The following is a 25862-nucleotide window of genomic DNA, read 5'->3' as shown; positions in this document are numbered from 1 at the left end:
TAATGGTAGTGATTTACTAATGGTCAAAAGAAAATGATAATAATGGCTTATCATCTAGAGGACAGTGATATAATTAAAACGTTTACACCTCCATTTTACTAAGGTGGAGACAGAGCACCCAACGACTTTCCAAATTAAAAAAATGCATTTTTTAAAGATTTGTGTGTTTTGTTATTGTTTTTTAGTCTTACTTTTACATTTTTGATAGCATTCAAATTATGGGCTTCACAAATCCAACTTAGGCCGCAGCAAGGAGTCAGAGCGATCACCGTCTAGTGGAATGCAGGCTTTTGATAGTTATGGCTCGAAATTTGAGTTATGCCCCTTTATTGAGGTCGAGCTGTCCCCTACGTTTTTTTCTTCATTTTCTCCTGTATTGTCGATTTCATTCATATACCGATGTCAAGTTCTTTACTTTGGTACTGCACGTGGTCATGGCAAGCTGTCTCATTAATTATGTAATTTCTGATGTTCACATCCTTCGGCATTCAAATGTTGTTACATGGACAGAGTTGCCCAACTAGGGAATGTCTATTTATTCTAAGGGCTAACATTGGGAGAGAATACAATCAGACAATATGGCAACGTATACGAACACACATGTAGATAGATTCTTTGAGTAACTTAATGCAGAAAATGCGTAGTACATAATCATGGTTTAAATGCTTGTGGATCTACCTGATCCGATTTGATCGAATGAATAGTATACCCCCATTTCTCTCCATTGTGACCTCCCACATGATTTGTCATTGTGTAAGCTAAGCTAAGTGTGAAGGGGGCCCTAAGGGCTTGCAGCTAGTTTTCGTCACGTACGACCAGCGCAGCGTTCCGTGCAAGTCGGGCGTTTGAAGGACGTTGTAGACACCAAGGCTTGACCTTGAAGCGGAAGCTTCAAACGCCGGTGTTCCTGATTTCATGCAAGCAAATACAAGTGTTGTCGATGTACGTGAACACGGTACAATGGGATAAAGGGTGTCCTTGGTCTTCAAATGTTTAACTTAAGTATACATATCATACCGATTCAGAGTTTTTAGTCTAAGGTTGCTAGTGGGTTGGCACACCTGTAAACAACTTTGACAATATGCCAGGGGCGCAAGCTGACTTATTGGCATACCAAGTTGTCTCACGCGTACATGCATACTAAGCTGTCACTGGTCAAGAGACCTGAGTGTACATGTGTCTTCTGGTTAAATAAAGAAATGAAATGAAATGGTCGCATTGCTTGAGGTTGTCTGTGCATTTACCTAGGTAGTCACTGCATGTGTTTACGTTGCCATTGCTTGTGTTTGTTACGTTGGTAATGAATGTGTTTTCGTCGTCAGCATACCTTAAACCTTCAATGCTGACCTTTTAGTCTTATAGTCTCATTGTCTACGGCATACTTAAGGCTCTTTCTAAAACGCTCCGTAACATTGTTGCTTCTCTCGAACCTCTGGGTCTAAATATCTGTCTAATAGGTATGACCTTAGCTAACTTGTTGGACAAGGACAGTGACCCGTCACACCTTAGGGAGTGGCTACGACGAACATACTGGATCACACCGGTTTAAACTACCATTACAGCATGACTAAGATGGCTTTAATTGCATCTTTAAGCTTAATTTTCGCAGCGTTGTCGCTCTGTGTGAATGCCCAGGACGCCTACCCAACTCGGACAACACGTTTGGGACGCGTATCGGGCATAACGGTCGCGTTCGACGGCACGACAATTGAAGAATACCTCGGCGTTCCCTACGCGGCTCCCCCCACCGGCCCTCTCCGTTTCAAGCCGCCCCAGCCCGCCCAGCCATGGCAAGGCGTGAGGAACGCGTCGACGTTCGGAAACTCGTGCATGCAGACGAGGACAAGCTTCGGACCAGTGTCGGAGGACTGCCTGTTTTTGAACATCTATGTACCTGTCAATGGCTCGAACGCAACTCAGAGTCAGAGCATGGCGGTCATGGTTTACATCCATGGCGGAAGGTATGTTGTGTGTCGGGATTGCCTGGGGGGGGGGGGGGGGAAGGGGAGGGGAACCTCTACCTACATATTTTCCGGCATGTTTCAAGTCCATCTGTGTTTGTCCGTACGTTAACATACGTGAAACGTAAGTATTTCTGGGAGGGGGCAGACTTTTGCCGTAATTCTGCTTATTAAGTTGTGATTGACCCCGTATATCACACACTGAGTTGAGGGATACATCTTATTGTCGTTACTGTGAAACAGCATGATTTGAAAAACAGTTTTAATGAAAGAAGCTGATATTCCCCCCCCCCCCCCGAAGATTCAACTTTGACACCGCGCTGTCGTTCAACGGCAAGTGGTTAGCCACCAGAGGTGACATCATCGTGGTGACGCTGAACTACCGACTGAACGTGTTCGGGTTCCTGAGTACGGGAGACCGGAGCTCCCCGGGGAACTACGGGCTCATGGACCAGCGGGCAGCCATCGTCTGGGTCAAGGACAACATCGCCAACTTCGGCGGGGACCCTAACAGGTGACTAATACTGTAAATGCATTTAAGTTCGCGTGGTTGTAATGTTGCGGTAGATAGAAAATTGAGTGTTCACGGTGGTTTTAAGTTCGCGTTTGAGACAATAGTAGACAGGGGGTAAAAACATTCGCGGTGGTTTTAAGTTCGCGGCGAAGAACTGACCATGAAAACCGCGAACATTAAAACCACCGCATTGCGTCGCGTTGCAAAAATGTGATCTTGTATCATGCCCGCTCCGATGATAACACTGAAAAACAAAAAGAAGCAGGTGCGAATTGTTAAGTTTTCCAGTCTGCATTTCGAGATGAGCCCGCTGCAGTGCATTTGACCTCCGCAGAGCGCCATTCAAAAGAGGGCGTGAAAAGTGATGCGCGCGATCCCGCTGGAATGTCCTCTCGCGAGAACGCATCTCAAAATTGGACCAGTATTGGATTAGGAATTGGGTCTATTTACCATCTTTTTCAATTCTCTATCGCCCTAGAGTAACCATCTTCGGGGAGAGTGCAGGCGGCATGGCTGTCAGCATGCAGCTGATATCTCCCAAGACGACAGGCTTGTTCCAGCGGGCCATTTGCCAGAGCGGCGTTGCCATGACGCCCGGAGCCATCAACTACAACCCCCTCGCAGCCGCTAGGAAGCTGTGCGAGTACCTCGGCTGTGGGACGGAGGACCCAACGGGGATGGTCTCGGCCCTGATGGACATGGACGCCGACGATCTGACGCAAGCCGCTGCTGTGTTTACCGGTATGACTGTTTGTATCTCTCAGGCTTTTTTAGATGAATGGAGTAGAAAAGCTTTACAAACTAGAGTTAAGTATTTGTGCCACATATACTTCAGGTTTGCTATGTCTGTTTAGCGTTTACTGGGTCTTTTTATGAATATGAATTGGTATTGAATTTTTCCTTTTATTTGAGTTGAATGAGTGATAGTTGTTTGCCGATTTGTTAGAAATAGAGAGAACGTTAGCGACCCCCCAAAAAAACCCTCCCAATTATAGGCTGGCAGATCTACACACAGGGGACAAGTCACTTACTCCACCCAAATGGGTGTTCTGTTAGGTCGCTGTCTTTGTTGTTGTTACGCCTGAGTGTAAACCTATGTCAGGCCCACCAAGGAGGTTATTTGTGTCAAGCTACACGTGGTATGGTGGGGGCGAGGTGGCGTTGGGTGAAGAGAAGGAACCATAACAAATCATCCGCGCGCGGGTTTGCGGAAAAAGCTGGGCTGTCTACCTGGCCTGGCTAGCTGGCCTGTCTACCTGGCCTGTCTACCACGTCAGGCTAGCAACCCAAAAACTCAGAAACTCAGAAACCCCCATTCATATCCCCACAAATTGTGAGGCCCCAGTGCAGCCGTGCCCCCTAGCGGAACGTTTCCAAAGCACACCCATTACTCTGGGCGCGGCATAGCACACGCCGATCGTTATTCGAAACCGCGATTTTCGTCCCTTCTTCTTGATTCCTACGAAGTTTACATGAATTGCTTCATCGTCTGAAAACGAACCTGTTGTTACCATCTCATGATTCTATCGCCCTTTGTTTATGCTATCCAAAGGAACTCTCGAAAACTGCATTACCGAAGTCACAGACGTCGCCGATCGCCATCTTACTTCACGTGACCATGTTCTTCAAGCTTGCTTCACTGGAGGGCGCTGTTTCAGTTGCCTCTGAACGCGGACCGGCGTATGTACCACATGGCTGACAGACTAAAAATTACTGATACTTCCGGTTCATGTTTACCGTCTGCTTTGAAACAACAGCTTTTTATGTAGCAAAGTTTAACCCAGGCAGGGCGCTGTGCCTGCAGGCCGTATGTTGTTCCAATTTATAGTACGTCCGCCGGGGACGTCCCAGGACAGCTGTCCCAGGATGTGCACCAGGTCACCCCCCGGTCACCACGCCAGAAAGCCTGGGCGAGGCCCCGCCTTCTTGTCACTGAACTGAAATCAATCCCATAGTTACGAAGCAACAAGTTCCTCTATATCGTCTGCGCCAATATCCAGCATTATAACGCAGACCCGCAAACCTGTATGCTTTGTAATAGTTAGGCCATGGCTGAGGCCTTTCTATGAAAAAATAGGGAAGCTTCTCCCACAATGGGCTTTCTAGACTCCGAGTGGGGGAGCTTCACTATTTTCGCATAGAAAGGCCTCAGCCATGGCCTAACTGTTTTAGAACATGGCCACATCCCCGAAGATCCTCTTTCTATCAATATGAATCAAAGATATTGTTTTCAGCACATCATACTAGTATTATAAAAAAGATAAAAAGTATTATATTGAAGCAGAATGACCTGTAAACAAGCTTCGTACATGTCCTATCTGTTTTCAGAACCTGGCCACTACCACGAAGTTTCTCTTTTACAATTCATCCCCGTGGTCTCAAAATATTACATACAGATTTTAAACTGGGATTTTTTAACTGTGAGTTACTAAAATGTTCCTTTCCTTTTCATTGTAGTACTGGAACTGTTTGAGTTGAGAGCATTATGTGTGTTCTTTTCAAAAATCTAAAAAATGTGATTCTGATTCCCAGTTTCCCAACTGTTTATAAACTTGACTTTCCATTTCATTGTAACGATTGCTTGAATTTGTGCCTGTTAGTATTTAAAGATTTGATTCAGTTTAATACTTTTGTTCTTGTGTGGCTGTAAGATAACAATGTCCTTATGTGAATCAAATAATGAACCCTCCCTACCCCCCTGGCAGTTAGCTGACACTGTGACCCAGGTCTCACATGGCCTAACTATTACCTTTGCGCTCTGTGTGTTCTCATCTGTTGCATGGAGCAATTTCGTAATTTGCCGTACACAAATACCGTATGAGTCTCCTGCAGTTTGCTGAAAAGAAATCGGGGCACAATCTTTCCTTGCGGTCTTTGCAATATTGTTATTGGTGATTATCACAGCAAATATCTTTCCTGTTTGGTTTAATTTGACTTTGAATTCTGAACGAAAACTCCAGGCTTTTAATGCCTGCGCTACTTATGATAACGTGGATACGTCGGACTGTCAAAACGTTTTATAGAAACATATATGTATACATGGTACATGCTAGAAAGATATAGTCAATTTTGTCAACTTCTGACGTACGTCTCTCATTGTCATTCTGGTCTACTTCTGACGAATGTCTCCCATCTTTTTTGTTTATTCGTTCAACCGGCCCACAAGCTGTTATGAAATAAACGCACAGGGTTGGGGTCAGGTTTCTACGTACTTGGGATTATAGTGGCGCCAAGTTACCACATGCCAGGTAAGGTACAGACTGGCAGTATACAACGGTCTACTCTTTGCCCCTGTAAATGATTACCCGTGTAATTTGAAGACATGGGAATGTTGTCACCGGCGCCTGAACCATCTGTCAACCAACACGACGGATTATATCTCCATCACAGCAAAGTTGCACGCACGCACGCACGCACAGACAGACGTAGACACGTCCGTTTCAGGCACGAGTGCCATGTTTATTATCACCTTCTGGCAGAAGCTGATAATAAACATGGCACTCGTGCCTGAGACTGGTATGAAATGGACATGAAAGTGTAAGCAGACTTACATACATCAACTCTGCATTCGACCCCCCCCCCCCTAGTAGTGAAGTATCCATATACATGTACTGAGGTTAATCATTTTGTATACCATTGTTTCTTGTTTTGCATGTATAGTTGTAGAAGACCACACGAAAGTCGCTGTACTTTTGTCGTGTCAATAAAGATTTCTTCTATGTATTAGATAAAACAAGGAACCCTAGGCCTGTTCACTGTCCGTTTACGTTATGTTCCGTGTAATCAGCACACTGTGAAATATACACCGATCGTGGCCACTTTCTGGACAGGGCAGGACAGATACGGCCGTATCAAGGATCAAGGATGAAGGTCATTGTCATCTCAGCGTCCAGACATTGTTTTGTCGTGCTTGTAGGTTCAACAACTCTGCATTCACCTTATTTCAATAAAAAATAAAGAGGTTAGAAACAGAACGTATTATAGTGTAACATTGTATCAGATATCAATTTATCAATGAAAAGATATACCATAGATACACCATAATCGTTGCAAGGCATGTTTATTTTCCAAAAACTTAGCCTTCTTGCGTGTTAAGATACCTATTTGGGTATTAAGATAGTTTGTTTAGATAGCCTTGATTCAAAGCAGACGGTAAACATGGACCGGAAATGTATGAATTTTTAGTCTGTCAACGTCCGCCGACAGCCACGTGGTATGAACGTTACATATTCCGGTCCGCGTCCCGCCTACAGCCGGCCCAACCGTAAGACACATGGTTCCTTTGTTTATCTAAACTGTTAGTATCGTTGTGTTCGCAACTTCACCCTGTCCCACAACTTACGCATTGAGATTCACACAAGTTGGGTTTGATACTCAATTCCGGGATGCCCCTGTAAACTGGGAGACACGGGTTAGGGAAGGGTGTCTACGCTGGAGCCGGAAGAGACGTAAAATGGTGGCTCCAAGTTAGATATTGATACAACCTGTCAACAACGATGTATTCAGAGGCAACTCTACTCTACTCTGAAACAGCGCCCTCCAGTGAAGCAAGCTTGAAGAACATGGTCACGTGAAGTAAGATGGCGATCAGCGACGTCTGCGACTTCGCTAAATGCAGTTTTCGAGAGTTCCTTTGGATAACATAAACAAAGGGCGATAGAATGGGAACAACCTGTTCGTTTTCAGACGATGAAGCAATTCATGTAAACTTCGTAGGAATCAAGAAGAGGGGACGAAAATCGCGGTTTCGAATGACGATCGGCGTGTGCTGTGACGCGCCCAGCGTAGGGCATGCATTCCCAATACGTTCTAGTATGGAATTGTATTCAGATAACCAGATGAAAAGGAGGCCAAAATCTCACCTCCATGACTAAATGTCCACCAAAACTCACCTTGACAGGACAGCCCACATCCTAATGTGTCCAAAAAACCATTTCTGCCAATTTCCAAACAGCACTTTAAACTTTAAATGGCCGCTAACAGACGAAAACATAACCTTTGACCTCCAGTCTCCAAGAATCAACCTGATCACACCCCTTGGGACTACTTCCCCTGGCGGTCTCCCGACACTTCAAAAACACAGGTTTTGGGCTAAAATCAATGAGAAGAAAGCCTGACCTATCACATACACCTCGAAAATGACAGAAAGGCACAAAATTTTTCAAAGAAAAGAAGTTTTAATGCTGTTGACCCGGTACTATATTCCAACACACTCAACGGGCACCCTACAAGATGGAGATGGCAAATCGAAAAAGGATCAAAACAAAGAGGATTCAGCTATTCCAAGCATACAACGAGAAGCGGGAACTCGGGACATACAAAAGTGAGAAAGGTGGAGATGAGGGGGGATTTAGGCGCAAGTCAACAAGGAAGACAGCACGTCCACGGACAACGGGTGACCACTCATATACCCGCGCACCTGATCAAGAGCCGCCAACCGACTGGTCAGATGAAGACTGATTGAACTGAACCTACAACCAAACTGTGTAGAACTGTTGCAGCCCTATTACATTGCTTACCTGTTATTCAAAGATACAAGGGGGGTATCCTCTGTGCTCACCATGGCAACGGCCTCGTGACAAACATCGCTTACGATTATTGTTCACATGAGCTGGCTCCAAGGATAAATGATTGAAATTGACACAAGTGGAAACATGACAACGATGTGACACGTGGAGACCTTGAGTGTCAAACCGGCCTGTCTCTACAATGTACTTGACTTTGTGGGCAGACCACTTCTTACGTCTTCGTAACCGGCCTATTCCAGGCAACCAAGGTACAAAGATAAATCCATAGCGCACCCGTCCACGGGATGCAGTCGTTTTCCCACCCGTCCAAAGTAAGCACGATTTCGTTGGGTGAGGCCTAACTTTCCCAATAAACTTTTCTTTGAATGCTGTACACCAGTTCCGCCGTTCAGCCTCCATGTTACCACAGGAAGGGAGGGCGAGAAAGAGAAATGACTTGTAATTTGGTAGTCTGTATCACTCAAACTCCAGCTGTCCGGGGGTTTCTCTCCCCTCCCCGCGGAGTTTGTGCGCTGCTCTCTCTAAGGCTGGGGAGCCGTTATCAAAAATGGTAACACCAATCATAGGGCAGGATTTCAGCTAGGCTCCCATTGCCATAGAAACCACCTTGTTATCATGTCTGTTACCTGTCACAACTGGCACCACAGGCAGACGGGGAGAAAGGGATGGGAAATGAGATCCAGATGTTGGGAGGGTGAGAAATGAGATGTATCCAAGCCGGTTAAAGGGATTTTAAACCTAGTACTTAGTTTATCTGTTCCTTTAGAGGCAGACAATGTCAGTTTCTCCCACATCAAAAACAAAGTTTGAAAATCCAACAAGAAAAGACTTGACTGCCGAAAAGTGTTCAAAGTACAGAGAAACGGCCTGTGAAACTCTATTCCTACCACCTGCAGATCAGACATCTGCAGCTGTCAATCACTGGATAGCAACAGCAATAGATCCTTAGCAACTAGAGTCTGGCCTAGGCAGGCAGCTCTGTGGGCTTCTCCCGTGTTACAGGCGCTTCCCACCAAGCTCCGTGGGTGGATAGCCGTTACAGGCGGCGGGCGGACACGGGGCTTGGTTGAAACCAGGCTAGTAATTTGGTTGTTGTTGTGAATAAAACTTTGCTGTCTGAACTCTGAATGAGCCTGTCATGTGTTAGGCTATCATATGTCAGGAAGTCAGGGGGAGGTAAGGCCCATTTGGCTTATGAGGGCCATGGGGGGTGGAACAAGATTAGGTAACTCGGGGTCACTTCAGGGCATGCATTCCCAATACGTTCTAGTATGGAATTGTATTCAGATAACCAGATGAAAAGGAGGCCAAAATCTCACCTCCATGACTAAATGTCCACCAAAACTCACCTTGACAGGACAGCCCACATCCTAATGTGTCCAAAAAACCATTTCTGCCAATTTCCAAACAGCACTTTAAACTTTAAATGGCCGCTAACAGACGAAAACATAACCTTTGACCTCCAGTCTCCAAGAATCAACCTGATCACATCCCTTGGGACTACTTCCCCTGGCGGTCTCCCGACACTTCAAAAACACAGGTTTTGGGCTAAAATCAATGAGAAGAAAGCCTGACCTATCACATACACCTCGAAAATGACAGAAAGGCACCAAATTTTTCAAAGAAAAGAAGTTTTAATGCTGTTGACCCGGTACTACACGCATGCGCTATTAGAAATCACTGCCCTTCTAACGGGTGTGCTTTGGAAACGTTCCGCTAGGGGGCGCGACTGCACTAGGGCCTCACAATTTGTGGGGATATGAATGGGGGTTTCTGAGTTTCTGAGTTTCTGGGTTGCTAGCCTGACGTGGTAGACAGGCCAGGTAGACAGGCCAGCTAGCCAGGCCAGGTAGACAGCCCAGCTTTTTCTGCAAACCCATCCGCGCGCCACGGAGTCTGGCGGCCCCCACGCAAGCCGACGACAAAATGACGTCGATCACAAAATGGCGATCTGTGTCGTCACAATTCAAGATGGCGGCCAAAACACAACCCGACGGATCCTACACAGGTTTCGCTACGCAAACCTGTAATTACCCCGTTGGTAGAGGGTCTGAGTCTACGTTCAGCTGAAAGAGGACTTCATTAAGAGCCAATGAAAATTCGTTGAAGCATTGTGTACATTTACAGTGGATTGCTCATATTTATTTGAAGCGTAGAAGTGCCATTAATAGCCTAAGTCTGCTCATATTTTCATCTCACGTGTCAGGCAACTTCACCAGAAGAGTCTGGCTGCCCGTGATTGACGGCGATTTCCTACCAGAAGAGCCAGCTCGCTACTTGAAGTCAGCACCGCTGGACGGCCGTCAGCTTCTCATCGGGTGCAACAACGACGAGGGCGGCGGAGAGGTGGGGGATGGCGCCCCGGCGTCCCACATCGTGGATAGGCAGAGTTTCCAGTACTACCTGAACTCCTCTCTTTTCCCGACCTACCCCAAAAACACACAGGTACAATAAATAAGATTTACAAAAAAACCATGTTCATTTTTGTGAAGAAGATAATTATACGTCTGTTAGCTTTAGTGATAAAAGTGAGTCTGGTAACTTTTGTGATGAAATAAGTCTGGTACTTTTTGTGCAAAAAATATGTATGGTAATTTCTATGCAACAAACGTTTTCGCCTAGTATAAAATTCCTTATCAACAATGATACGATGATCCTAAAGTACAAGGAACCATTAAATTGATAATAATTGCAGGTGCTAACTTTAATGTTTTTCTAAGAAAGAGAATGTCGCCTACTTTTGTATACTTTACTCTTTAACTAAATCCCTTAACAAGACTAGTATAGCGTTGTTTTAAGAATTGCAGTGGGTAGCTGGAATAGTTTTTCCGATGAATGAGCCAAAATTAAACCAGTACTAGCTTTGATTGCTTGCTCTCAATACGTTAACATTGCCGTGTGACCTCATGTATATAGACCCGTTTCGACGTAGTGTTACCTGTAACATACGAAAAACACAGTAATGGTAACACAGTCTACAAGTCCATTTGTTTCAACAGAACCTTTCTTTTCAACAGTTAACTTCTTATGATATGAATTTGAATACTTTCACACAACACAGATGGTCATGGAGGCAGCAATGTACGAATACGGAGTTTGGGAGGAGACCGATCCCGAGGTCCTCCGCCGAGCCTTCGCACAGATGTACGGTGACTTCGAGTATCTGGCCAACACCGTACAAAAGGCAAACCTATACTCACAGGTTGGTACATTCTAACAGAAGTAGTATAGAAGGCACGCCACCTATGGTTTAACACTATGTTACCATATGGCGTGCTATGCTTGTTGAGTGTGTACGCCTAATCCGTATGTGATTGTATTGCGTGAGTTCATACAAACGAGATTCATGTTATTGTAGCCTGGTATCCAAACCTATCATAGCTCCCGAGCAGAGAGGAGACTCGGAAGCTATTGTAATAATTGGTTTGGAAACCAGGTTCATGTTGTTGTTTAATGATATCACTTATATAACGATAAGCAATGTTAAAGTCTACATTGGCATAGTTTAGTGAAGATATCAGAATCAATCCTGTAAGGTCAGGAGGAGAGACTCCGAGACACGGTCCGGGATCCTGTCAAAGGACAGAAGTAGACAATTACTTTACTATTGTTTCAGACTCTTCCAGACTTAATCCTTCTGTAAAACTGTATTTTTCAGCGTAACCACCCGACCTACATGTACCTGTTCACCCACCGTCCATCGTTTTCCGCCCTGCCTGAGTATGTGGAGGCGTCACATGGCCAAGAGTTGTACTTCCTCTTCCCGGACTTGCGCGGCAACGACCCCGATAGTCTGAGCGTGGAAGAGGGGGATCTGAGTCGGACTATGATTAAGTATTGGACTAACTTCGCTAAGACGGGGTGAGTTGGATGTTAAGTGTCTCTTACACATTCAAGACTTTACAGGGAGTTGCATGGCATCCTATTCTAGCTCCAGTTTGCTCTTCTGATCTTATCGAAGCTCATCGAAGCAGGGTGCAACTTACCGACTTTGATTTTCAAAATATGTACAGTGTTGGAAATCTTGCTGACCAGCAACTTCCAATCACAGATGCCACCAGGTTTTTCAACTCTAGATCTGTATTTGATAAGTGCAGACATTGACACTGGTGGTCGAGTATTACTCATTATGCCAACTACGCTCAAGGCTACCACATTACGTCTTTGCCCATTTCGCTGCATTCTTCTCATATTGAACATCACCGGATAGGATCAAAATTTATTTTCGAAAGCAGACAAAAATCAATGCGCGAATAGATGTCTGCTTCCTGTGATCTTACGACATTATGATGTTTTTTTCTCTTTGTTTTTTTGCCAGCAACCCAATGCTGCCGTCTTCGTCGGACCTGCCTACCGACTGGCCACAGTACGTACCCCGCTTTGGACAGCCAACCACAAAACAGTACCTGACGCTGAAGACTAACATGACCGGAGACGACATAAGCAGTAACCTCAGGCCCAAGAAGATCTATTTTTGGACAGAGGTAGCGCCGGCACTAGAGTCCATTCCCCAGTCTGTTTGTGAACCAGGGGTCAGTGCGTCCCCTGCAGTTCTCCCGAGAGAGGCCATGTGGCGTGTTTGTGCGATTGCCCTAGCGCTGTGTTTTATCAAATAGTCATATCATTATGAAAGTGATGTTCCTGAATCTTTCAAGTACATTTGTTTCTTTCATTGTTTGTCTCTTTCTTTTTTGTAATGTGTACCGCGTAAACCACCTCATGGCATAACACATAAGCTAGAAATCCGGACAGATTTATTTGTAGTACTTATTCTGTAGTCTTATGGTATGGGCCATTCAGAAAACATACTGTAGTATAACATGGCATTGGGCAGATTTTCACCTGTACAGCTAAAGTAAGATATGTCTTTTACATTGTAGTTCCAAATGTGGCAGTTCTGAATCTGTGATCAGGCGTGATATCAAAATCTGAATTTTGTGATTCTATTTTAATTTGAAGTGTTCGTTCTAATTTGTGTCAGATCGAACTGAAAGACGATGCTAATGACGATGATCATGGTTAAAAAATGAACACCCTTCTGTGGATATGCAGTATATAAATCTCTATGTAAAACTGTAATTATTCATTGTGCTTGCAAGCTTAGCTTAAGCCACCAAATAATAGTGAATATACATAAAAAAACGTCAGGAGCACAAGGATTAAAATGCTGAAAAAACGTATAATCTAACAACGTATCAAACCGTCTTCTCTCAGACTGGTACTTGAAAATTGCATTTTTTTTTCTCTCGGCCTTTCTCTACTCTGTTGGAGAATATCTTAAGTCATCAAAGAATCCATATTGTGTCTAAGGATATTTCATAGCCTTATTTCACTGAATCAAACTTTAGGAAAACATGCTCTGTATTCCTCACAGTCCTTTGGTCCATCTGGGATTATGACTTTTCTTTATATCGGCTTTCTGCCATTCCCATGCAATACTACTTTAGTAATCAGAACACCCCAAGACTGGTTATTTGAATAACAGCGCTGAAAACTTTAGCTTACCAGTGCCACTTTTCTCAAACGGTTCTGTTGTTGCCATGTCAGAGAAATGTCTACAGTCTTAGAGTCACACAACAACAAAAACACACAAAGTAATCCAGACCTTTTGGTGTGGAAGTTTCGGAGCCAGTGTGTGGGTGTGGATACTGACACGTGCACTGTAATCCGGAAAGTCTTTCCATTTTGTCTGCATCCGCAGCGAGATAACATAAAAAAACAATTTTCATTTCGTTTTGCCGAAGCTGATAGGTATACATCAAAGTATTGCAGAACAAAGAACCATGAGGGGAGGTGGGACTTAGACGGGCATAAGACTGGATTCAATCCTCTTTTGATGTGCAGCATGTGTTGGTACATGCACTGTTAACGAGTCTAGGCCTCCCACGCCCTTATACCCATGTTCAGCTGAGTGACTACCAGTGCAGTTGGGAGCTAGTGGTGTATGGTGGGAGTGTATGTCGTGTACGCCTATACACGTATTTGTATCAACACTCAAGTTAACGGGAACTAGATCATATCCAAACTTTTGGATCGTCCTTTTTCGAGGCAAGACGTCTAAGGCCTTCTCCCATCGAGCCACTACCTAACCAAGCTGCGAGTAGGGTCTGTCCTTAACCGAGACGAAACCATTCCGAGCTAGCCAACCGTTTCATCTGTCTGCGAAGAGTCGACTATTGGCCAACGAGCATTCCTCAAAACAGGTTAGCCTGCCTTTCACTTTAGTACTATGGACCTTTCTAACCTGAGAGAAAGGTAACCGGTTATTTCGCTACATTGTCAGTTCGCTACAGTCGTTTCGCTGCATGCCATAATGCCGCGGCGAATCCTGCTGGCTGTCCCCGGGGCATGTCGCTTTGGGCCCGGCCCCGTCTCGTATAGGGTAGTCCCGTCGAACGATGTAACTTACATTACCCCATAAAAAGTCCATTCAAATGTAGAGAAGAAACTAACCATGTAGCAAAAGAACTTGCACCATGTAGCGAAAGAACTTTGTGCTATGTAGCGAAAAGACTGGTCATGTAACGAAAAGTACTGTAGCGTGCTGACAATGTAGCGACACAACCTGTCTTTTAATTAAGATTGAACGAGATACGCTGATAAGTTTTCTTTTTTTCATTGCTGTTTTTGTTGTACAGTCAAACAACATATTTGCATGATTACGATAGGTATGCACGTCCTGCATACGAGTATTGGCTACTACGATGATCCTTACCGATACATTGCCGTGTCATTGGTGAAATGTATAATGAGCAGAATTTTAAACCATTCGGGTTAAACATAAACAAATCAAGTAGCCTAGGCCTTGAGATAGGATACACTGTGAGGGAAGGATGTTTGTTATTGTCTACATCATATTATGCATTAAACGTAGTCTACGTGTATTCCTTCAAGTGTATCAGCAAAATATACCGATGCGTTGAGCTCGGACAATTCTTATCAAAATATTACCCAGGACGTGATCGCTGGGAAAATTTCCAGTTGCAGCAACGAAAAGAGACTTTTAATCCACTGATAATGTAGATGGGCTAGTTTGTAGGTAACATATCTATTGCTCTCAATGTTCAGTACACGTGAATATGTACCGTATAGACACGGACAAGTTCTCTGTTTCAGGACGCATATCTGTATCAGCCTGCTAACAGGTAAAGATAGGGTTATGCAAGAAACTTGGCCTTATTACTAGTTGCATACATGATATTTCTATTTTTCCAGAACGAGAATGTTCAACAAACTGGAGAGACTTCTGCTTCTTCTGCTGCTGGTCTTGAAGGATGGTGGAACAGCCACACCGTGTGACAACTGCCTGTCATCCTGTTACTGTCGTAATAAGGACCTCCGACGTGTACCTCAAGATCTGCCCACAACTGCCGCCAGGCTTGACTTAATGGACAACGACATTGTATCCTTAAATCAGTCGAACGCAAGTTACGTTGTTTGAGGACAGGTCCAAAAAGAAAAGCCGGGGTAGATTTACAAATGACCCGTATTGAAAATCAGATACATTTCCTTAGATAGAAATGAAATAACAAACATTCAGAATGATACACTCTCGAACCTGCTCCAGCTTGGACACTTGTCCCTGTCCTCCAACCACATAGTAAGCTTTCAACCTGGTGTATTTTCAAATCTGCCCTGCCTCGGTTATCTGTCCCTGCGCTCTAATCAGATAGCTAGTATTCAATACGGGTCATTTGTAAATCTACCCCGGCTTTTCTTTTTGGACCTGTCCTCAAACAACGTAACTTGCGTTCAACGCAGCTTATTTTTAAATCTACCCATGCTTTACTACTTGTTTCTGTACTCTAACCAGATAACCGACATTCAACCTAATACTTTTTCAAACCACCTCGGATGGCTGAACTTGTCCAACAACCAGATAAGTAGCATTCAGGCCGGTTCATTTGAAAACTTAATCAAGCTCGAGTGTTTAAACCTGGACTCCAATCAAATAAGTAACATTCAGATTGGTACATTTTCTAAGCTATCCCAACTAAAGACACTGGCGCTTCACAACAATCAAATCAAAGTACTGTCCGCATATAATGAGTTGATATCAATTGCAACTGTACTACTTGCGAATAACCCATGGCAGTGTGACTGTAGGATGGTTCCCGTCAGACAAAAGATGACAGGGACACTATTTGAGGATGTAGAATGTAAGAGTCCCATCAGATTATTGGGTTTAAAGCTTAAAGATATAAACCCTAAGGATCTCATTTGCGAAGAGCCTAGAATTGTGAGGTTTGAGATGACAAGACGACACATTCCATTCAATTTGTTACAGGGTGAGACACTTGTTCTGATGTGTGACGTTTCAGGCATCCCGGCCCCAGACGTCACAGTCACCCTCCCATCCGGACTGAATGCAACTGTTGCTTCAGGTGGGAGGGTGACTGTGGAGACGAATGGTACGGTCTTCATAGCTATCATCAAAAACATTGCTGCAGCAGATTCTGGTCTATACGTCTGCCATGCAGCGAGTCCTGTTGGCTCTTCGTCTGCCCCACTGTGTGTTGATGTTCAAACACCAACATCTGTACGCCCCGTAATATCCATTACACGTTGCAACACAAAGAGCGAAGCTGACAAAACACTCTTCCCCATTTATGTCTCAATTGGTGTTGTTGGGACCCTGCTTATTTGTTGTGCAGTCATTGCAATTTTCCATAAGCGAAGTACCAAAGATCCTAATCTTCTATCAGGAACCTCTGCTATTTTCAACAATGATAGCACCTGATAGCAACCATGGCTCAAACTCCAACGATGAAGCAGCATCTGGTCTAGACATAAATGTGTATGAAAATGACGGTGAATTGGTACAGGCTACTTCTGTATCTGGACCAGACATAAATGTGTATGAAAATGACAAAGAAATAGAATCAGCTGATTCTAGATGTGTATCTGGGACAGACACTAATGTATATGAAAATGACAATGAAGTAGTAACAGCTGATTCCGAATCTGGACTACAATCAGACGTGTATGAGAATGAACCTGAGGTGGTACAGACTAATTCTGTATCTGGACCGGACATAAATGTGTATGAAAATGACGATGAAGTGGAGCAGGCTGATTCCGTATCTGTTACAGACATTAATACATATGAAAATGACGATGACGTAGTACAGAATGATGCTACATCATACACAAACATGTATGAAAATGACAACGAAGATTTTGGCAATTTTGAAGACGTTTTTGAAAGTGACAGTATTGATGAGCAAGCAAGATCCGCTTCTTCTAAGTTCACCTATGACAATGAGAATAAGAAAGACAAAGGTGCAGAACAAGTTATTTCCCAATTGATTTATGGTAAGGATCAGGACGAAGAAGGTACGACTGGTCACCTCTATGGATCCGGGGCCTCTGGGGTGGGTCTAAACCAGGACTACCCAATGACATGTAAACCTGCACGGACGGTTAATGAAAAGATAAAACGGTAATAAGGATTAACAATGCATCAGCAACACACCAGTGCTACTGATGACTGGACGTTTTAACGTTAACTGGTGATAGTAAGTAGTGATATCTATGCTAAAATTGTACAAAGCTTTAGATGATCTTCAATGTTACATTATGGGTAGTGTCACTTTAAGTTACTTTATAGGTTTAGAAAATAAAACTACCAGTAATAAGATTTCATGCTATTCTTACAGTTATATCTACATGCTAATAAACGTGTCAAACATACTGAGGACTTATAGTGGCATGCAGACTATAAAAATGACTTACTAATGGTCAAAAGAGCGCCGCGCAAAGGAAAATGATAATAATGACTTGTCATCTGGTGGACAGTGATATGATTAAAACGTTTACACCTCCATTTTACTAAGATGGAGACAGAGCACCCAGCGACTTTCCAAATTAAAAAGAAAGTGTTTTTTTTTAAAGATTTGTGTGTTTTGTTATTGTCTTTTTAGTCTTACTTTTACATTTTAGCAGCATTCAAATTATGGGCTACACAAATTCAACTTAGGCCTCAGCGAGGTCGCAGAGCGATCACCGTCTAGTAGAATGGCACTCTCCAAGCAGAGGATGGGTTCCGGCAGGTTTTTGACGTGTTTTTAGGCGTTTTGTCGGCCCAACGAGGTTGGGTTTATAGAGAGAAAAAATGAAAAAGTAGAAAGGCCGACAAAAACGCCTAAAAACACGTCAAAAACCTGCCGGAACCCATCCTCTGCTTGGAGAGGAAGTTATGACTCGAAATTTGAGTTATGCCCCTTTATTGAGGTTGAGCTGTCCCCTAAGTTTTTTTCTTCATTTTCCCCTGTATTGTCGATTTCATTCATATAGCATGCACTGTGGGCTCAGTGATGCAGCTCCGTCCGCTACCTTACACTCTTGTGATAAAATCTATACGCATTGTTGTCGACGGGAGTACATACACGACACTCGCGATCGGTCTGGTCACAACTGCATTCTCAACTCAAGTGTAGGGTATAAGGGCGTGGCCGGTCCAGACTAGTTAACAGTGCACGTACAACCACGCGTGGGACATCAAGAGAGGATCAGGTCCGGACTTAGGATGGATAAAGCTCTGCGTTTTCGTCCTTTAATGTACAATATTTTGATGTAAACCCTTCAGCTAAGATAAATATGAAATGAATTTAAATGCTGTCGTCTTTATATGTTCTCCGTCCTGCACAATGGCAGACAAAAAAATCGATATATTCTTTGCATAACGGATGACAGGGCCCATGCCCACACAAAATCGACATATTCTTCGGATCACGGATGGCAGATCCCACACCCACACACTGGCCCTGAAGCCTTTTAAACTGAAATCAAAAGTAAGTGACTCATGCCAAATACTGATCACGAAGCAATATGCGTTACTTTGTGGTGTATTGTTTTATAAATCTGAGAATATGAACAATTTTCTGCAGAAATTGCTAGGGAAATGTTTGGTTAAAATGGTACTGGTAAATTAAAAGTTGAGTCCAACAATGTTTTAAGTTCACAGTTTTGAGGTGCTTCAGTTATGTGCGCACCGGTACTGCAGCATCATAATTTGATAGGGAAAACAGAAAACCGATGCCTGTAAACAACTCCCTTCAAAACAGAAAGATCTTACAAAACCCTAATCCCAGCTGGACCAAATCCGTTTGTTACTGGTTCAGGAGTTTATTCTGTTATTTCGCTGGACGTAAACCTTTTTCATTGTTTTGTATAATAGAGAGAGATGGCTAAGGATCATACTTATGACGTTCTTTATTGCTCATGAGAACAGGCTTTGGCATAATACACCGCGACAAGTGGACATGAGCCAAACCGGACGTAACTAGGTTCTGCACGTAAATAGGTCATATTACGTTAACGTTAGGTGTTTCTGTAACAGTGTCAACATTGCGGTCCCAAACATGACCGGACTGAGACGGGCTATTACTCGTAGATTAATCACGTTTGGAACAGCATTTTTCACACTGCAGTGGTGCCCCCAATTGCAAGTAAAACCAGTCAAGTTTGAAATTGCCCTTAGGGATGTGGAAGATATCGCTGGAAATGCATGTCGCCTTGGTAGAAACTTTTGGTTATGTCCAAGAAATCAAAATTACACCTGGTGCTATAAACACTGAAAGTAACTTCCCGGATCTAAAATAAGATATCTAGATTTTTAATTAACACATGGTGTGTAGCTCCATTTGGATAGAGTTGATGGTGCCACGCCGTAAGAATAGCTGCAGTACTACGATGATTATATGCCACCACTGATGACTGTGCCCCCAGATGTTGAAAAGGCCTGAAAAAAGACGATAACGGGGAAAACTTGTTAAAAGGTGGGTACTTAGTACTATTGTATGTTTGTCATTGTTGTTTGATTTGATGTTTACAGATATTTTGTCTCAAGAGAAACAAAGAGTACCAAAAAGGATAAAAGTGTACTAATATTTTTCCTTTGAAGAGATCGCACACTAAGAAATGAGAGTGAACGTTTGAATACATATCAACAAACTTCCATTCAACACAGCAGCAACAACAACAAAATACGAATTTTGATCGTCCTTATATTCTTTTATTAGTACGATCATTCTAGCTATCATTAGACATTGTTGATTTGATTGTATGGATGACATCCGCGCGCGCATCAATTTCCGTCCGTTTCCAAAAAACGGCCATATTTCAGCCATACTGTAAATCATACAAAGCAGCTGTAGAATAAGAAAATATGTTGAGAATTGAAAAAAAAGGAAAAAGGATGCTAGATGTAGAATGGCAAAGTCAATTCTTAAGTAAAAAAGATGATGTGAAAGTAAAAAAGAAAGAAGAAGATTATTCGGTATATACTCTGTGTGTTTAGTTTTGTACATCCTTCCTGACCACGCAGATTTTATAATGAAGGCAACTTTTTTTTTACAATTTTTTTTTACTCGCACGCCTGCACCAGTTTTGGGGTTCCCAGAGAATGTTATCCATGTAATCAAATCAACGTGGCCTTATTGTCAAACACCAACAAAAATGATGTTACCAGAAATAACTGTCGCTGAGGACGTTCAACCTTAAAACGTATATGGGTCAATAGACAATACAATAGTGCATGCACGTACATTCCACAAATTTTCACAGTTGCAAATAAAGCTGTGTGATCTGAAGGTGACCTTACCTGGCCACCAACGTTCTGGGATCTTCAGTGAGAATACAACAACCCCAAATACGAGGATGGCGAATGGCTGCATCCAGTGAAGAGCGAAAATCTGTACGAAGAAGAGATAGTAGTCAATACATGAAGGGATCGCTACGGTACATTATTCAAATCAGGGGTAGAAATACTGCAGCTGGGCGCATATGCACTTTTGTGCACCCAAAATTGGGACTGTGCACCTAATTCTTTACTGTGGGTGTACCAGTGCACCTAGATATTTTTGTTGGCTATAGTGTATTATTGTACACTAGTATACAGAATATTCTTTAAATCAGCAAAAGCAATGTAACCTTTGAACCAGTGTACCTTTTATCAGAAAGGAATTTGGAGCCCTGCAAATAGAAACGATTGCTTTGCCAATTCTTGCTTGTTTGACAAATCTTTTATAATGTTAGATTCTTTTCATTTTGCCTAATGATGTGATCGGTCACCAACAATATGTGCTGCAATATCTCCAGCTTCCGCTTGCTAGCGCTGCATGGTGGTGTCATCGGACTATTCCATTTTGATGTTGAGTGCATCTAATTATCTGCATGAAAAATGGAGATATAGTTTTGGGTGTGTCTGTGTGTGTGTTTGTTTGTTTGTTTGTTTGTTTGTCTGTTTGTGTTTCCGCACTTCTGTAGTCAGCATAACTCAAGAGCCTCTTGTTGTCTTAGAAACATTCGTGACCCGGAAAGAATACCCCACATTTGCTTGCAGAAATCCTGGGCTTTGCAGACAGTTTCTTTCAAAATCTCGAAAGAGGATATCCTAATGCTACGGGCACATTTCCAAACCGGGGCCCGGCCGGGGCGTTTGCAGGAACGGAAAAGGAAAGTGTATGTCAAGAAATATACACAAATCATGCTTATGATTGATATTTTTGTATGTTTGTGAGCTTTGTTGTCTTTTATGTCATACTTTTCGTTCCCGCAAACTGTCCGGCCGGGCCCCGGTTTGTGGAAATGTGACCGTATCATTACCTGAGCAAGGTTATTCGGCCAGTGCCGGTTGAGGATCAAAGGGTGAAGGAACAAAGCTCCCATCAGCACGACGAACAGCGGCGCGTAGGCCAGCAAACGTCTCTCCATCGGCAGCCAGCTGGACACCATCCTAGGATGGAGCCAGATGACGGAGTACCACGTGATCAGACACCCGATCCAACTTAAGTAGAATATCTGCCACCACTGCGATCGTTTAGAAAGAAAGGTTAAGAATATTGTACTGCAGTCAGTGAGAGAACAATGTCATTAGACAGCCATACTGCGCTCGAACACAACAAAGGAAAAATCATTTTCTACTACTGCCTTCTTCAGGTTTATATGATCAATCGTTTATGACACGTGACCTTACGATTATGTGACGTCAGCAATTACTCAAACGTCATAGTATGTTTGTACCGCCCTCCACTACCTCCAAGTTGTCATTGCCTACCCGAGAGACGGGAGGTACTGTTTTGCTGGTTCTTGTTTGTCTGTCTGATTGTGCTTCACAGTTACACATGTTCCATGTGCTTGTCACGTTCACCACAGAGTGATGGGAAATGAAGGTCAGAGGTGCCAAAATTGCGGTGACAAATGGTCATTTCTCCCTTCTCTCAATACATTCCAGGCAATTGTGTCAACAGAAGATTCTTTTAGTTTTTAGTGTGACTGCGTGTATGTCTTTGAGTTTCCGCATATTTTGGCCAGCATACTATTCCAGAATCTATGCGTAGATTGTGATAATATTTCTTTATGTGGGTAGGTCTTGGAAATCAAAATGTCACTGTTGATTTTGAGCCTCCTAACGTCTTCTCATACTTATTTTTTGTAGTTTTCTATAACTGCAAATACATAGTAACCTACCAAAGAACAACAGAAGGCGTAGTTAATATATACTACGGCATAGCAACAGGTAGCCACCCCTATTCCCCAGAGGTCCACACCCAAACACTGCTCATATACACAGCGGCAGCCCTGGGCGTTGAAGACGTGAAAGTAGACCGACGCCCAAAAGATAATCTGTGGTGTTGACACAAAGAAACAAACAAAAAGGGACTGTGTATCTCTATTATATTTTATCTGACCTCAATGAAAATCGGCCTGCGTGTCGATTTGGGCTTCTCATGAACAAACAAAGATTTCAAACAAACAAACAATATCACAATAGCTAAGATATTGTGGGTCTATTATGGTTAAAACCTTCAATTGACAAGAACCAGTCTATTTTAATCATTGATTTGATATTCTCCAAAATATTTGAAAAAGGAAATATGAATATACCTTTCAATATTCATTATTTCCTACCAATATTCATTACACCTAATGAATTCAAACTGAATACGCATTTCATCAACTACTAGGTTTGTGAAGGGGGCTATGGGAGCCATGGAACTAACTAGGATGACTCTCATGCTAACCAACCACATTACTGAAGTATAGAGTTCCATGATATCTAATATCCACATATGAATTATATAATTTTTCATACACTATGCATTATATAATTTTTCATGCACTACCGAAATGCGAAATGTTATGTATAACGTTGCTGCCGTTTTACAGCCCATACGATGCCCGCGGTCTAACCTCTCTTTCTTTCTCTTTTACCTTGACTGATTGACCTATTTGCAATTGTGTCATTAGGTCCTTAACCCCCATGGGTAATACCAGTACTACTAGACCAATTGTACTCTTACCAGACAGCTAAGGTGGAATATTGCCATGGTGACGTAATCTGCACGGTTGCCATGGATACCAGGCACGCTGACGGTGATGTCGTACCACGCCAGCGGGAGACACAGAACAGCGGGCAGGAAGTGGGTCCAGATGTTTACCGTCTCGTTGTGGAGTTGGAACATGCTTAAATCAAGACATAGAAAACACACATACTTTCAGGAGTGGAATCAGGTTGTAACAGTGGGGATCAACCTCCACTAACTGACCAGTCTAACTGGTCCGGACCTTTTAGCCTAGTGGTTAGCGTGTTGATTTCCCAAGCCGTGCGGATCGGGATTGGCGCGGGTTCTAATCCCGGGAGCGGCGTAAGGTGTTCGTGAATTTCGTGTTTGTAAAGTCACGTGTTTGTGATGTCGCATGTTCGTGATATCACGGGTTCGTGAAGTCACGGAGTCAAGTTAAGCTGTTTGTGTAGATACAAGTTCGTGAAAATCACGTGTTCGTAAAATAACGTCTTCGTGAAGTAACGGGTCGGTCATCCCCGAATTGCGCGAAGAAGGTTGCATTCTTTGTTTTTGAACAGATGGGTAACCTTTCGGTGTTCGCACGATTAGCCCATGGCGTCTATATGGTACAGGGTCCTGCGTTTATTTTATGTCCTAGTTAGAATGATTCGGTATCCCAGCCTGGCCCTAAATAGCCCGGCAGCCGCAGGATGTCCCACGGGGCCATAATGCAGGGGTCACGCCCGAAAGTGAAAAAAAAAAGCCCATTAACTACCTTTTTCCTGATTGGGACCTAAGCATAACACGACATTCAGTACTGCAGTGTGGACGGACACACATACGGACAGACACGTCAAAAACAACATTTCACTCACGTGAAGGGGTGAAATGAACACGAAGCTAATGTCAATGTTAGATTCAGCACTACCTCATCAAACACTGTTGGTAAGACAGGTTGTTGCGGTAGCCATCTGTGACGTAGGGACACTCCATCTGCTGTAGCCACCAGGGCAGGTGTGTGAAGAGCTGGAGTCTTTGGCCTAAAATGTGTACAACATGCTTGCTTAAAGGTTGTTCAACACACACACACAGATACATACACACACACACACACACACACACACTCATACACACACACTCACACGCACACACACACACACACACACACGCACACATACACACACATACACACACACACACCAAACGACCCCCCCCACACACACATGCTAACACACACACACACACAGACACACACACACAGATACATACACACACACACACACTCATACACACACTCACACGCACGCAGACACATACACACACACACACTCACACACACAGACACACACAGAGAAACACAAGCACATAGAGACACACACAAACACAAACACACACACACACAGACACACAAACGCACGCACGCACAGACACACACACAGACACAAAGACACACACACACACACACTGACAGAAACGGACTGGGAAAGTGCCAACTTTCCGATTGTCCCTACTTGACAGTCATTTTTAGAACGTCCGTTTACTCTTGCATCACGTGTCACAATGATCTGTGGTGCTCTTAATATTTTTTCAAATGATAAGACGGTCAAAGATCATCAGCTCGAGTCACCCATATAGTAACTTTTCAAACATTCTGATACGCACCTAGCACACCACCCATGTATGCAAACAACTATATTGTTGACTCTTTAGTTGATATAGCCAATAGAGCAAATTGATATCAAACCAGCAAAACAAACAGTAGACCCTCCTTAACTGGTTCACTAGTCGAAAATCTTTGTTCACAAATGAAATCTGTTTTTGATATTAAAAAAACAAACACTTTTGAAATGTTCTTACAGTGTACAGTCGAAACGTGGCTAAACATCAGAGTGGGCGGTCTTTTAGGTAAGTTCTCCGGCAGTTCCCATAGAAAGGAACATGGCCTTAAAATGCAACACGAAGTACTCCAACACAAAACAAACCTATCATTGTGTCATTGCTATACTAGTCTACGTGTATGAACCAGGGAGAACTGCTCACCTTTGTTCGGCTGAAACATTGTGTCCCTCACTTCTACTTTACTCTGACGGTGCATGGGTGTTTCTGATGACAAGCTCACTCTTTGCCCCCGACAAATAGATAACAGCCTGGCACTCTTTAACTAGTCATTTACGCAATGACCCAAAGGCATATCTCCAGTATGATTTTTTTATTGTTTGTCTCTAAGTATCTAAGTGCAGTACGTCCATATATCATGCGTAGTGACCACGTATTTAGTACCCATGGTTAAAAATACACAATAAGCAACGTTTAGGACCGAAAACAATAGCAGGTCATATTATAAGCTTCGGCAAGCAAGAAGTTAATATGTTGACAATACGTGAATAGTTAATCTTATCTTTTAGATTAAATCAGCGAAGCTCTTTGGGGGGTTACTCAGTAATCTGTCACGTTACCACATGTCTAGACTACCTCTCGTGACCTAATTATCTTTGCTCCCTCTCTTTCCCTCGTCCCGGTTTGAACCGCGGACTACTGTATGTAAATGCATGTAAGTTCGCGTTTTTTT

The 25862-nt window shown here is 43.3% G+C and overlaps 3 protein-coding genes across 3 annotated transcripts in view; 1 reads left to right on the top strand and 2 right to left on the bottom strand.

Moving 5' to 3' along the window:
• The window catches only part of LOC136434602 (calmodulin-4-like), a 129095-nt gene that overhangs the window by 41525 nt on the left and 61708 nt on the right, over positions 1–25862 (bottom strand). The gene's annotated exons all lie outside the window — the stretch shown is intronic.
• LOC136434596 (pyrethroid hydrolase Ces2e-like) lies at positions 19–13376 on the top strand. The gene is made up of 7 exons (XM_066427489.1): positions 19–1961; positions 2263–2475; positions 2954–3216; positions 10210–10448; positions 11065–11205; positions 11662–11864; positions 12322–13376. The coding sequence occupies exons 1-7, from the start codon at positions 1564–1566 to the stop codon at positions 12617–12619; spliced, it is 1755 nt and encodes a 584-aa protein (XP_066283586.1). The 5' UTR covers positions 19–1563; the 3' UTR covers positions 12620–13376.
• On the bottom strand, positions 19200–24369 carry LOC136434244 (progestin and adipoQ receptor family member 3-like). The gene is made up of 6 exons (XM_066426976.1): positions 24222–24369; positions 23309–23471; positions 22476–22631; positions 21612–21815; positions 20608–20698; positions 19200–19746 (listed from the first exon to the last, which is right to left on the bottom strand). The coding sequence occupies exons 1-6, from the start codon at positions 24284–24286 to the stop codon at positions 19625–19627; spliced, it is 801 nt and encodes a 266-aa protein (XP_066283073.1). The 5' UTR covers positions 24287–24369; the 3' UTR covers positions 19200–19624.

This window comes from Branchiostoma lanceolatum, chromosome 5 (genome assembly GCF_035083965.1).
Source record: "Branchiostoma lanceolatum isolate klBraLanc5 chromosome 5, klBraLanc5.hap2, whole genome shotgun sequence".
Lineage (NCBI taxonomy): Eukaryota > Metazoa > Chordata > Leptocardii > Amphioxiformes > Branchiostomatidae > Branchiostoma > Branchiostoma lanceolatum.
The sequence above is the reverse complement of the archived record's forward strand: the minus strand, read 5'-3'. Positions and strand labels throughout refer to the sequence as shown.